Source organism: Eleutherodactylus coqui, chromosome 7 (genome assembly GCF_035609145.1).
Source record: "Eleutherodactylus coqui strain aEleCoq1 chromosome 7, aEleCoq1.hap1, whole genome shotgun sequence".
NCBI lineage: Eukaryota > Metazoa > Chordata > Amphibia > Anura > Eleutherodactylidae > Eleutherodactylus > Eleutherodactylus coqui.
The window spans coordinates 203,654,707-203,669,522 of record NC_089843.1 but is presented as its reverse complement, the minus strand read 5'-3'; the positions used below and the strand labels follow the sequence as shown (position 1 = coordinate 203,669,522).

The 14,816-nt window shown below is 47.6% G+C and overlaps 1 protein-coding gene across 3 annotated transcripts in view; it reads left to right on the top strand.

Annotated features, from left to right (window-relative positions):
- SLC20A2 (solute carrier family 20 member 2) overlaps positions 1-14,816 on the top strand; it is a 74,448-nt gene that overhangs the window by 25,706 nt on the left and 33,926 nt on the right. For all 3 annotated transcript variants that reach the window (XM_066574243.1, XM_066574244.1, XM_066574242.1), the window contains exons 2-3: positions 2,075-2,639; positions 13,752-13,892. In XM_066574243.1, the coding sequence (XP_066430340.1) occupies positions 2,351-2,639; positions 13,752-13,892 (430 nt within the window). In that variant the 5' untranslated portion in view covers positions 2,075-2,350. The remainder of the gene's footprint in view (positions 1-2,074; positions 2,640-13,751; positions 13,893-14,816) is intronic.

The following is a 14,816-nucleotide window of genomic DNA, read 5'->3' as shown; positions in this document are numbered from 1 at the left end:
AAGGTACTGAAATGCAGCTTCGCTTCCAATAGCAATGACAGACCCAGATGCCATTGTCTGGTTGCCATGACAACTCATCGGCCCTCTGTGATTACATTGCCTAGGGCTGATGACGTCATAGAGGAAGTGCGATCCTTCCGTGAACCTGTTGCATGATGCAGTATACACTGATCGCAGTCACTAAGGAGTTAACGCCCCCCTCCCCCCCAATGATTGCCAGAGGAGTAAGCAATGACTTAGCTTTTGTATCTTGGTAATTGTACCAACCTGACATTTCTCGTGTCCTTCATGTCGGCCGGGTCCTGCTGGCAGAGTTGGTTCTTCTCTCCCTGCCCCCCCCCCCCCCCCCCAAAGCTGGCAATAAACTAGACTGCTGAGAGCTGCAGGAAGGAGCTGTAAGTTCTTAAAGAATACTTGCACTCTCACGCTGGGGCGCTGCTTCTCCTTCAGATGTTTTCGGTTCCTTCCAACAGCTGAAGATGGCGCCGTAAGGAGCTGAAGAGGCTGACGAGCTGGAGCGCTCCATAGTGTAAGCGCAGGCACTCTGCCCTCAGTAAAGGCTACAGGGGCTCTTTAAAAACATGAACAGTCCACATATGCAAAGTTCAGTAGGTGAAGCGAAAAGCTGAGCACTAGCATGCAGTGCAGGAGTAAGTACAGCACACCTCATTAAAGGGGTTTCCCTGGCAGCGCCCGCTGTCACTACGAGGTTTTACCGGGTTTGGCGTGGAAGCCGCTGCTCCAACCCAGCCGGCACTCGTAGTTGCGGCTGCAGCTCTCACTGAAATCAGTGGGACCCCAGCCTGCAATTACAAGCCCGGCTCCCACTGATTTCATTGAGAGCTGCGCCGGCCGCTGCTCAGGGGTCGGACTAGTGGCCCCTGTGTATCGCAGCGGGCACAATCTGGAAAACCCCTTTAATTTCAATACACATCCATATGGTTGATTTTCCGGGAATGAAGAAGCTGCTATAGTGTGTGCTGAATGTGGATTACCGTGATCGCCGCTGAGGGTGGACGCGCTGATGAGAGGAGGGTATACGGCAGGTCTTTGTAAGGACTTTTTAAATAGTTTGAGAAATCGTTCAGATTGTGGTGATCGTCGTGAATCTGATCAGTTATTCAGTCTAAGGCCCAATGTCCACTGGCATGCGGGGCACCTGTGTGGGCGATCCACAGTTCAAGCTCCATCTTGCTGCAGGTCCCGCACGGACGGCTTCCACTGAAGTCAATGGAAGCCGTCCAATCCGCAGATAGGCTGCGGATACCGCGGAAAAGCAGGAGATTAAAAAGAAACGAAAAACCTCCACTGCGCATGTGCATCGGTGTGCCCATCCACACTCGCAGTGGAGAAGGTGGAAGACCTGCAGAGGATCCGGACAGGTAAGTAATGTCCTCTTGCCGTGAGCAGGGTGGGATTCCGCTGTAGGCTCCCGCCCGTGGACATGAGGCCCATGTATGACCAACAATAAATGAGTTCAGCTTCTGCATGCATAAAAACTGAACGACGTGGCGGCCATGCAAAAACTGCCAGTTTACTATCCAGGGAGGCAGATGGGCTGGAATGATCCCCGACCCGCTCCATTCACTGAGGAATGATCATTCCTGTTTAAAAGCACAGGAGCGATCATTTCTGGGATGACCTGTCGGGTATTTGCGCCCCGTGTAAAAGCCCCTTTGGGTAATGTGGAAAAGCATGTCTGTCTTTGTGGTGCGCTGCGGTGTAGTTGTCGGGCGCACCTGTCCATCAGCCATGCTCTTGCATCGCACACTGCAACAATGTATCGAAGTGATGGCTACACTAGTACAGACAGATTGCTGTTACTGTATCAATCCCTTTGCACTGTCTGGATTGTGTAGCTTTGTGTTTCGTGTAGTAAGTGTTGAATTTCAGTTGTGCTTATGTAACTAAGCTCGTCGGGTCTTACAATAATCTTATTTCTTTGTGTTTTACGGTTATGTCACATGCTGAAGGTCCAGCGGTCTATCTTCGCTCCCCTTTTCCTTCTTGTTTCTGCCAAATATGTTGCATCTACTATAAAATTATTAATTCTTCCTTTTTTTTTTCTTTACAGGACAGAAGATCTAGATAGAAAATAACGAACTCGTTTGGAAGAAAAATATGGAATGTGTTTCACTGTTGACTGAGCCCAGCCAGAGGAACTCTATAGACAGTACTTGGAAAGTCCTCAGTTAGCAGTTTGTTCGCCGGACACTAGCAGTTTCCAGATAGAGCTGATCACTGTACGCAGCTCCACTCGCCGGGTGCTTCATCCTCTGGAGTCGGATTTGTTTTAGTTTTTCTTTTTCTTTTTTTTTTGACCCGGAGTAAAAGAGAGAAAACAGCCAAAATGATCCTGAATGAGTATCTGTGGATGGTTATACTGGGCTTCATCATAGCCTTCATCTTGGCATTTTCCGTCGGTGCAAATGACGTGGCCAATTCATTCGGCACGGCGGTCGGTTCCGGAGTGGTGACTTTACGGCAAGCTTGCATATTGGCTTCAATTTTTGAAACCACCGGCTCGGTGTTGCTGGGAGCGAAAGTAGGGGAAACCATCCGGAAGGGTATCATCGATGTAACCCTGTATAACGAGACGGTGCACTTACTGATGGCGGGAGAGGTTAGCGCAATGGTTGGTAAGTCACTTGTGTGTCTTATGAATGAGAAGTGCTTTTTGTGTTCGTGGTGCCAAGTTCTTGTTTGGAATATAGCCGGTTTGTCAAATGAGTGAGAGAATACATAGAATTTAAAGGGACTTTCAGATGGGATGGAAGGACGGCAGTTCTGACACTTCTGCTGCAATTAATTAAAACATTTTCCAATCAAAGGACAAAAATGTAATTAGTTTTAGGACTTCTGAAGCCAGTATAGAATAGTTTTGCTTGCAGGAGATCCCAGCTTGCATGCTACTCTTGTGTGCGCCTCCTTGGTGGGGTTGGTTATTATGGAATTCGGGGGTAAATGTCAGACAAGTCTGACCTAATTCAGATGCTTTCTGAATTAATAGGGTTTTCCAGGTAATTGGCAGGGGTTTGTCACCCGGGACCCTGGGCAGCCGGCTGTCACCCTGTACAGAGTGGGAAGCGGGCGCTGAACATTGTACAATGGCACAGCTCCAATGGGAACGGTGCCTGCAAGGTCATGCTGGGCCACTGCATGATGTAAGGAGCTACCTGCTCCGTGTAGGGTGACAGGTGACCTGCCGATCGGCTATTGATGACCTATCTCCATAATGGATCGTTAATGCTTTAGACCTGGGAAACACCTTTTTAATTACTTGTAGTTTACAGCATCAATGTTTAGACTTTTTATTATTAATTTAATTAATTTAATGTACTTTTACTGCAAAGCTAAATGCAATGGCAACTGTCAGGCTTGGAAAAAGCCGACTGCCCATAAGCATCTGTACTGATGGGGGGTCCAGAATGTGTCCTTCAGACCGATTTATATTTGTTAATGAGAATTGCAGTTTTTTTTTTTTTTTTATTTTTGGGTGTTTCTCTTTAAAAAAAAAAAAACCCGCCACCTGTCGGCTCCCTTATTCTGAATGCTTGTGAAAGACAAATTAATTATTTATTACGTGTTTGAGATCGCGCCAATCTGCTTAATGTGAAATGTTAATAAATAACCCGGGACCTTCTTTAGGAAATGGCTGCGGCCAATTCGTCTCCTAGTGTCTGTCACTTCCTAAACTATGCACGATGAAAATAGTGATTTCTGGGCAACCTCCTCATGGCTCCGGTAGCCCGGGTACATTCCCCTCAGCAGGGACGTTCCAAGTTGCTGTCTTTGAATATAGCCAGTCTGTTATATAAGTGCCATCATATGTAGAATTTAAAGTGACTTCCGGCATAAGCAGCGACCCCTGAGCTGACCCAAATGTAGCCCCCCTAAACCCCTCATAATCTTATCTGCGGACTCATTAGGGATTTATGCTGCGTTTATCCGGAACGGTAATAGTTTAGTTTATACACATTTCAGCCGGCATAACTATCAGCGCCGACTCGTTTAGTTTAAGCACGCCACCCGAGCGCCAACAAGCTGTGATGTCGCTACTGTGCTCTTTTGTGTATGTTTGGGTCACTCACACGGGCGTGTGTCGCCCGCAATGCGCGTTGCTTACTTACTCGCTAAGGGCAATTGCTCGAGCGAGTATTGCCCTTAGCGAGTACCTGCCCACTCGAGAGAAAGGGTTCAGGTGCCGGCGGCGGGCAGGGAGGTGCGGGGGAGAACAGAGGGGAGATCTCACCCCTGCTGACTGCCGCAACTCACCGCTCCCCCGCGCCGGCACCCGAACCTTTTCTCTCGAGCGGGCAGGTACTCGCTAAGGGCAATGCTTGCTCATCTCTATAGCCTATTGATTTCTATTGGGCCACCAACACCTGCTTTTAGATTTAATTTTCAAGCACGTGAAATAAAACCGCAGCACATCCTATTTTGGTTTGTATTCTGCATATAGGCTATTGGGATTTAACATACGCAGCAAATACGCACTTTGGTTCTCTTGCTAAGAGCTGTAATAGGACTGTTTTACATTTAATGGCTGTGTGGTTGTAGGCCAGCCGCAGACCATCAACCATGAACAGGCAGTAGCTACGTACAGCATTAGTGAGCCGCTGCATCTCAGACACGTGGGACCCTTAGTAGAAACGTCCATCCGCCATCACATTATCTCATGACCATTGGAATGGGGGGATTAGACAGCGAGGTAACAGTCCGTTCTTGAAATTTGATATGTTGGAAGTAGAAAAAAATCGGCAAGTGTAATGATCTGGATGACAGTGATTAGGGAAAAATTGTGATGGGTGAATGATGGGATTGCAATCTGTAAAATAGCAGAACTTTCCGCAGCCCCATTGAAACTAATGGAGCGGCCGCATAAATGCCCCACCAGCGATGCTTTCACTGCGGTCCGTGCTGTGATGCAGGAGTGACCAGAAATGGGGTAAATGGGACTTTTTGTTCCCAGGATCGGTGGAGGTCCAACCACTAGGACCCCACATGAACACTAGAGATCACTCCAGTCCTGGGCATTTAATGCTCTAGATGCCGCAGTCATTGGGGGCCACAACATCTAAGTAGTTAACAGAGGGAGTTCCTGCTGTCAACCCATTGGCCCCTAATATGATAGAGGGGAGCTGATGGGTTTCTACAGCAAATGCCTAAGTCCCTACTGGGGCATAGACTCTAAGTCGAGGTAAAAAAGATTTTTGTAAAATCTCGTCCACTATGCTGGCCAATCCCGGGATTAGGAGCCGCATGCGGAATTGCCGTGCGGACATTCTGCACTGAAATTCCGCGACCATTCCGTCCCGTGTGACCCCAGCCTTATCCCTATGTACACGATGCAGCAAGGCCAAATAGAACTTATTTTCCAAAATAGTGTTTTTATTGTGCAAAAGTAGAAAACCCCCCAAAAAGATCATTCTGGTATCAAAACAAGAGCGAACCACCGCCGGAAAAGTTACAGTGGCATTTATATGGCGCGGGGAAAGTGGAATCACTGGTGTTTGTTTTTTCTTCCCCATTTCCTCCTTCCACCCATAAAGTTATACAATAGATTGGGGACCCCTTAAGGCCTTCTGTCCACAGGCTATATATCATAGCGGGATTCAGCGATAAATCGCCCGCGGATCACACTTGGAACGCTTTCCATAGCGTAACTATGGGAAGGGCAGCCCGATGTACACAAGTGGGAAATCGATAGCGATTTTACACTTGCGGCATGCCGCAATGAACCAATCATTGTGATAGGTTCATCGTGGAAAATTGTGGTGGCTTTAGTGCTCTCCCGTGGCCGAAATCTGCCAGCATTAAAGTGAAACGGTCGTGGAGAGGCAGCCTAAGGGTTCCATTAAATATATCTCAGCCCTCAAGAAAGAAGCACGAGTGATGACGACCCGCCACCAGGTCACATGAGCATCGCAGCTATTCACTGGCTGAAGGGAGATGATGATTGGCTGCATTGGTCATTGGGCCCTTTTCTTTGGGACGTCTTTGCTGGCTCCCCACATCGGTAAGTGAAGACCAGCTGGGATCGGAGAGACGGCAGCGGGGGGGAACGTGGAAGGGGGAGGATCAATTCTGTTATTTTACTACTGCAGTCTGAAAATGTCTTTGAACAAAACTCTGTTCCCGGATCACCCCTTTTATCATGGCATCCTTGACACAATCCATCCCTACAAGGACCCCCCCCCCCCCCCTCGCCCTGCTGGTTACCCCCTGTTTTCCCCAACACTTGCTTTTTTGCACTATAGTTCTTTTTTCCTATTTTAACTGGGATACATGACCTTCCATGCTGCGATTCTGTTTCCTGGAGATGCATTAGATATAAAAAGTCCCCCCCCCCCTCGCCCTGCTGGTTACCCCCTGTTTTCCCCAACACTTGCTTTTTTGCACTATAGTTCTTTTTTCCTATTTTAACTGGGATACATGACCTTCCATGCTGCGATTCTGTTTCCTGGAGATGCATTAGATATAAAAAGTCCCCCCCCCCCCCCCACCTTCTTAAAATACCAGGCTTTTGTCATGTTTAAAAAAAAAATCCAACAAAGATGAATCCTTGTTTAGATGTATTTCCACAGTGACCCGTTATCTGTACAATTCCATTGAAAAACAAACGGAAATCTCTTAAGGCCCATTTAGACACAACGATTATCGCGCAAAAGATGTCATTTGAGCAATAATCGCTGTCATTTACAGCGCAAGGTGATTGCTCAAAAATTGAGCAATCACCTTGCGTTCCGACCGGGGGGACGCAGAAGACAAGCGGGGTGTCCCCGCTCTGAGCGCCCGGCTGTTATACAGCAGAGCGGAGGATGCAGAAGACAAGTGATGTGTCCCCGTTGTCTTCTGCATCCAGTTGTCCCCCCGCTGGGAGCGCCCGGCTGTTATAAAGCAAAGCGGAGGATGCAGAAGACAAGTGGGGTGTCCCTGCTTGTCTTCTGCATCCAGATGGTCTCTGCTCGGTGCGCCCAGCTGTTATACAGCCGAGCGCTCTGAGCGGGTATGGAGAACACAGCTGGACCACTCTGTTCTTCATACTCAGCCTGTCATCAGGGAGCGGGATGAAACAATAGTATCAGCTGTATCCCGCTGTGAATCCCTAATAAGACTCATAAATATCCACCCCCTAAAATTAATACTTTGATGTACCCTTTGGCTTGATGACAGACAACGACCCACAAGGACCAAATGCTATCAACATGGCAGATCCTGACTTGGCAATATGTGCCCACTCTTCCGTTCCAGAAGCACTCCATATCTGTCAGATTGCATCTCGTGTATAGCGCCCTCTTCAGGACACCCACAGATCTTTAATGGTATTCAGGTTTGGGCTCTGGCTAGCCATCCCAAAAGTATGTTGTGCTGAAAGGTGAAATTCATCTTCAGCTTCCTAGCCGAGGCATCAAGGTTTTGTGCCAAAATGGACTGATATTGGGGACTGTTCCAACCCTGACTAAAGTCCCAGTTCCATCAGCAGAACAGCCCGCACATAATGCTGCTCCCCACCATCCTCCCTGTGGGGGTTGGTGGTCTTCTGGTGATGGCAGTGTTGGCTTTGCACCAAATATACCTTCTGGATTTCTGGCCAACAAGGTCCCCTCTGTCTCATCAGACAGAACGCGTTCTTCACAAACCTCTGGCAGATGTGATGGAGGTTTTGGTAAAACATGGCCGGGCTTGGATGGTTTTCTTTGTTTAAAAAAAAAACGCCTCTGTCTTGCACCCAGACATATGAAGTACTCTTCGGAAACTCCTGCAGGTCCTTTAATGCAGCCTTCGGCCTCTTGGAGCTTCCCGGACCAATTCTCTTCTGTTCCTATCAATTTTTGAGGTCCATCCAGTTCTTGGGAATGTCACTGTGCCAAATATGCCCTTCTTGCTGACGTCTTCACTGTGCCCCATGGTACATGTAATGTCTTGGAGATGTCTTGGGCCCCCTTCTCCTTCCAACAAGCGGATCTTTATGGACCAACTAAGAAAATGTCAAGAACATTCTTCTAGAAGAGCCGAACTTTATATGGGGGATATCAGTTAACACTGCATATGGACGCAATCTGCTGGCAAGGTGCTAGGAGACCAGATTTATGGTATAAAGCAAGCAGGACGGCCTGTGCAATGTTCAGCTGTCTTCTGATGTCAATCCCTGCTTGCGAACGTCCTTATTCGCAGGCAATAAGCTGTCCATGCGCGGTAGGCCGCGCTCATACGGGATCATATGCAATTGGCTTCATGATCAATCGCGGGTTTTCCGCTGTGTATATCTGCTCCGTTCGTGTGAGCCCGGCCAGATACTAGAATCCTTACTGCATTTACAGGACATCTTGCGAATTAACACGGTGCGGCTTCTGCCTTGAGCTGCTGCACGCAGATTTGTCCCATTGACAGGAACGAAGTGTGTAGCAGAAGCCGGAGGCTTTCAGATCTGACCTGATGTGGCAGATGTAAAGGCTTTCTGTAGGAGGCCTCCTTCCCCAAACTTGCTGGTCTGAATCCGACACTTCTATTACAACCTCCACATTGGAACAAACATCGCCCTATCATGGACCTTCTATCTGGGATGTCTTGGAGGAAGCCGCAGTGTCACTCTGGACTCTTGTGACTCTGCGCTCCTTCTTGCAGAAGATGCAAACTGCAATTGTTTCATGTTGTAGACATCTGTAACAATGGAAATTACCGGTGCATCTGGTTATCTCAGGACTCCTAAAGCGAGAGCCCACTGCCATAACCCTTTCCATCCCAGACCTCGTCCAACATGGAGATTTTCCTGTATATCTCCCATTTCGGGCAAGGTCTGGAACTATGCAGAGGAGAACTCCGCTGACTGACCTCTCCTGCATAGTGTAATATACATATAATACACATATTAACTCGCGGTTTCATTTTTAAAAAATTGCTGATTTAGGCCCCCTGCACACGGGCTGAAACTCCGCGGCGGGATTTCCCGCAGATTTTCCATCCGTGGAAGCTGCCATAGGATTGCGTTAGAAAATGCAATCCTAGGCAGACGGCCGCGATTTGTCCGTGCAAAATTTCACAAATCGCGGCATGCTCTATTTCTGTGCGGGTCTCGCAGAGCCCCGCACAGAAATGTCACTCCCCGGCCGCTGGCTCCGCTCTGCGCAAGCGCCGGCTGGGCGGCTGCTGGTGCATCACAGAGCTGGAGTCGCGGGAGAAGGTGAGTGCCGAGCTGGTCCCTGCAGGGGCTTTGGTCGGGTCCCGCTGTGAGGATTCTCGCAGAGGCATCCGACCCGGACGTCTGCAGGCAGACTAAATCATGACTGAACCCCTCTTACGTGTTGCTGTTGAGTAATTCCCAGGAATCCACAATGCTTTCCCATCCAAAATAGATAAGAGCTGGGGAGGAAGCGGGAGACAGGGAAATTGGATTGGAAAGAGTTAAAGCACGGACCCCAAACAGGTCGGGTTTTTAGGATTTCCTCAGTGTTGCCCAGGTGATGTGATTATTGTTGCTACAGGTGGTGTAAATTAAGGATATCCTGAAAGCATGTCCTGTTGGGGTCCATGAGGACTGGATCTTGGGAACCGTTGGGTTAAAGGTAACCAGTCGAAAACTAGAAGCACCATAAACTAAGTTCTGGTGCTTCTAGCTTGGGTGATATGGATTCTGGGGAATACTGGGGTTCTTCTTTATGGGACTGCGCTCGCTCAACCTTCTGAAAAGACTTAAAGGGACCCTGTCAGCTGGAACCCGCTGCCCAAACTGCAGGCATGATATAATAGAGCAAGAGGAGCCGAGCAGTCTGATATATGGTTTTATGGGGGAAGATTCAGTAAAACTTGTATTTTATTCATTTATATCTCTGCGCATTCTGAGCTGAAGGGTCCAGTGGGCGGAGCCATCAGTGATTGGCAGCTACCTCTATGTACACAGTCATACACAGCTGTCACTTACTGATAGGACCACCCATTGTGAAAAGGGATCCGTCTTATGATGGAACCAAGCGGACCCCCTTGGTTATAATTGGGTCTGTTCAGTATCTGTCCAAATAGCAGGCTGTACTATTTTTGGCCAGGATTTTTATTGACCTCGGCGGTCTGATCTGCCTGGCCCCTGTATGTTCAACAATATCGCATGTCCCAATATTTGTGAAAACGCGTCCGGAACAAGACATGTCATGAGTGTTTTCTTCTTATGGACCATCGGACCGTATGAGAGCCCTCACAAGTGCATAACCTTCTAGGCTACTCTGGGGCCATGTGCTCTCCATAGAAGGCTCTGACCCCGACCGCCTTATGGCGCCATAACAAAATGTTTGTATTGTGTACAAGTAATAAAACATAATTGCAAACACAACAGAAGAGATCTAAGATGTATATTACATGGTGAACCACGATGGTTGGTTTTTGTTTTTTTTTGCCTCACCCCACATTCCCCTTAGAAAAAATAGAAAAAACACTTTTGATGTTCTCTCCCATTGAGGTGTGCTCATCATGTCACGCTTGGACTGCTGCCAGGTGAACCTGTGACGCCATAGTGAGTCATGTGACCTGCCAGACTGCTCATGCGCCAGCAGATGCGGCGATGGACAGCAGCCAAGTGACGCATCATGTGACCAGAAGTGTGAAGACAATTGTGAAGACCATTAATAGCCACGCTCTATGAGCGGAGGAGAAGTGAGGCCGGCGCTGGTGACGATGTGATGGGCATTACATTATTTTTGGATAGGGAGGGGGGGGGGCATATACATTACTGAGGACCCTGTGGAAACCATTCTGCGCTGCAGGATGATATGTTCATAATGCGCTGCTGGGTAAATCCAACATCTAGGACACGGAGAGGAGTAAAGACGCGGTACAAGCGGAAGTGCTCGGATGCTCCGGACACGGACGTCTGCTCGCCATGCCGCGCCGCGTTATAGGACTGAGCAATAATTAAACCTATTAGGGAATGCAGACCAGTTACGTGATTGGCGTCGCTGCATCCATAACCACCCATACAATGAGTCAAACATACTTTGTATCTTGCAAGGCAAGATTCTTAGAGCCTATTCTGGGAATAGACCATCAATAATTCAGACGTTGACAACCCTTTTAACCCCTTGGTGACAGGGCCCATTTTAGGCCTTGGGATATGGGGATTTGGGGGGAATTTTCATCTCTACTTTTTCAAAAGCCACAGCTTTTATTTTTTAGGCTGCCTGTCCACGGGCGATTGTTCATTACGTTACCTGCTGGGATAATCCGGCCGCGGGTAACACAATGAGTGCTTTCCATAGCGTCGCTATGGAAAGCGTCGCCGCGGCGTCCATGAGCGGAGAATCATAGCGATTCTCTGCTCGCAGGATCTGAATCGCAGCATGCCTCGATTCTCCGCAGTGAACTGACAGCAGCCCCACCCCCCCCTCCCCCCCGCTGCCATATTGCTGCCGATATTCCGCAACGGCCGTGGACAGCGGGCCTTATTTCTTTATGAATATGGCCAGTGGAGGGCTTGCTTTTTGTCGCTAGCTGCCGTTATTATTCGTACCACTTTTTGAGGAACATATATAACTTTTACATTTTATTTTATCACTGTTTTCACTGATTTCCCCCCCCCCCCCCCCCTGCTGCTTTAAAAAAGGAAAAAAAAAATGGACATTTTCTTGAAAAATTGTAGCTAAACTTTTAGACTTCAACTATTTAATACATTATGCTTTGTGTGTTTTACAAGTCCAGAAATGGAAGTTTTTGAAAACTACAGAGCTCATTCTTGGAATGACTTGGATGAGCGTTCATGCGTTCTTCCCATGTGAGGTTTCAGACTTCAGGTTTGAAGCGGCTATTAAAGTGGTCTGAGATCCTAGAAAACTGGGGCAATGGTATTCAATAACACAAGTAGTGCTTGTTGAATCCACGGCTGCTTTGATTGTCATCGGCAGTCTGTTTACTGGACTGCAGCAACTGCGTCAATAACATGTGACCAGCGCAACCAATGGCTGGCGGCGGTGACTGGCTGTACGTCTATATGAAGTCACCAGTGCAGCCCAGTAAACATGATCTCGAAAGGCCCAAACTGGTTTTGGTAGAAAAAATGTGTAAGAGTCATTGTGTATTTGTGAAAATAAATAATTTACGAGGCATCGAAAGTTTTTAAAATTTGACTCATCCCAGAACATGAAAATTGGGCCATAACTCCAGATAACCGCAATATCCAACTTGTCATTTATCTGACTCTAGTATTGTGGAAGGTGACCTAACGGGAGTTTAGTAGAGTTTGATCACTGGATAGGGCATTGTTTGCCCATGCCGGCTAGCGTACAGAAGCTGGCATTACTTGCCCACCGCTGAGTTGTAGTGTTTGGACAGAGGCCACGTTTTGGTTTGAAGGGCTACTCCGGTAAACAAAATAATTGTGTAGCTAATCACCCACTATGTATGTCAGTATTACCTTGTTTAGATATTCTCTCTGAAAATTCCCGGAATCCTTCTTTTCAGGTGGGTTGTCTGATCTTATTATGACCACCTGGGAATTACTTGTCTTTCTGTTCTCTCCAGAAGTCACTATTACAGTCACCTGATCTTCTTGTGTGATACAACTGCATGAATTGTACCACACAGACAACTATATGGGGGTGTAAATTCCAAGCAAAGTTACTGCTGATGATTAGAGACCTCTGTCACACACAATCTAACGGTATTAGTGTTTTTTGACGCCACCAGGAAGTCCTGGTGGAGTCAAGAGTGACGGGGGTCACGCCACCTGTAGCTGATTGGCTGGGCAGATGGCAAGGCAGAAGGTCCCGGCAAGGCGATAACGTCTGTGCAAAAGATATAGAGTATCGGGCGCACCTATTGCAAGCTACTAAGCAGTGAGGCGACGGAGGCGTGAAGCGCCTTCTCCTGAAGACCAGATCCTAGTGCAGTGCCAGAGCGAAACAGCATGGTGAGCGCTGCCACATTCTGCCAGGGCTCCACGGCGGGGGGGAGCCACTGTGAGGACCGGACGCCCTGTTCGGAAGCAGAGGACCGATCAAAGTGCGCCGCGGGACCGCAGCACGATCCTCTTCTTGTCGGCACCGACACATGCCCACTAGGTGTGCTTGGGGCAGCCGCCTTAGGGAACACACAGGCCCCGGGATGCTTGCAGCTAGTAGCCGACCGCCAAAGTACACAGCCGACATCCGTCAATCTGCCCTCATCCTCCCTGCGGCAGCGAGGCATCACATTCCAGCAGCACTGACACTCAGGGGTGCAGCCTGTACATTACTTTTTGCCGGCCATGCTGCCTTATGGTGAGGGTTAATTTTCACCAAAAGACGGCAAAAAAAGCTATATACAGTCTGCACCTAGGACCTTTGTTTCTTGACCCAATCAGGAGCCAGGAGTGTGACCAGGGGCGTTCCTCCTGTCAAAGCCCTAGCTCCTGGTGGCGTCAAGATACACTAGTACCCACTATAACATATATAAGATTGCACAGTCAAATATAAAGGTTCTCCGATTATATAAAACTATGTATAGTAATTAACAGAGGACAGTATATGGTAGCACATGGATCTGGGTAAGTTGGGGAACGATTTTCGCTGAAGTGGCTCATTTCTTACTTCTTGGTGTAGGCAGTCTTAGCATTTAGTAGTGTTACTATAGTGTCAGGTGGAAAATGTTCAGTGTTTAGCCTTCAGGCAATGGCTAATGATGTGTCTATATACTTTACAGCCTGTTTAGAGTTCATCAAGTTATTTCTCATATTGGTGGTCCTGAACTTGCCTTTTGGGGGGTCTCTAATCTTCTCCTTCTCTTTGCAGGTTCGGCTGTGTGGCAGTTGATTGCATCCTTCCTGAAACTCCCAATCTCCGGGACGCATTGCATAGTCGGAGCAACGATTGGCTTCTCTCTTGTTGCGATTGGTTCCCAGGGCGTACAGTGGATGCAGCTTGTCAAGATTGGTAATTGACCTTTCCTTTTATGAGTGAGCGTATGTGGAAAAACCTTTCCAGAAATATCTGGTCCAAATATAGTACACTAATTTTTTCCCAAAACACATAATGGAGGAGGCCAATGCGTAAATCGCTTCTCTAAACATACAAATCTACAGAACTTTTCTGAAACTGCAGGTAAGAAACACAATGTCAGGTCTTTACATTCGGTTTCCTGTTTGGCTTTGCATAGTTTACTATTTAAGGGGCTCTTTAGGTCAGGTCCACGTGGGGCGAATTTGCTGCGGGATGTCGGCAGTGGAAAGTCAGCCTCCAAACGCGCACCAGTTTTGATGCTGATTTTATTACATATTTCTGGTTAACAGTTTTTATTCGTTTTTTGGAAAGGTCAAAACATATTAAACATGACTTTCAATATTACATTTATTTAAATAGTCAGTGGTTACAAAGTTGGGCAAAATGCCCAAAATTACATCTCAGGTATTACTTCTTACAGAGTAGAATGAAGAAAAATTCAAAGTTTTTTTTATTCCTTTTATCAGATAAACTCCTACTGAAACAAAATATAATCAGCCTGAAGAGACCTGAACCAAGAGTAACATTAAGGGAGAAAGAAGTAGAAAGACAGTAGGGCAAACACGTAAGGAGTGGATCAAGGGGTGGGGGAGTTGGGCTGTGCTTGTAGATTGTCATATGGGCCCACCTGAGTTGAAAGGCTACAAAAAACTCTTCTGTTGATTTATCTCTGTAGATATATAACCTCATATATTTGTTGGGGGGTAGAGGATATATTTGAAGGTGAGCTACAGACCCCTGGGAGGGTCACTGATCTAGCGTTGGGTTCCATAGACTCATAGTAAGCGAGTACTGGTACCAAAGTTACCAGATTCATATACCGCTTCACGGTCTTTAAAGAATAGCCGCCAGTTTCTC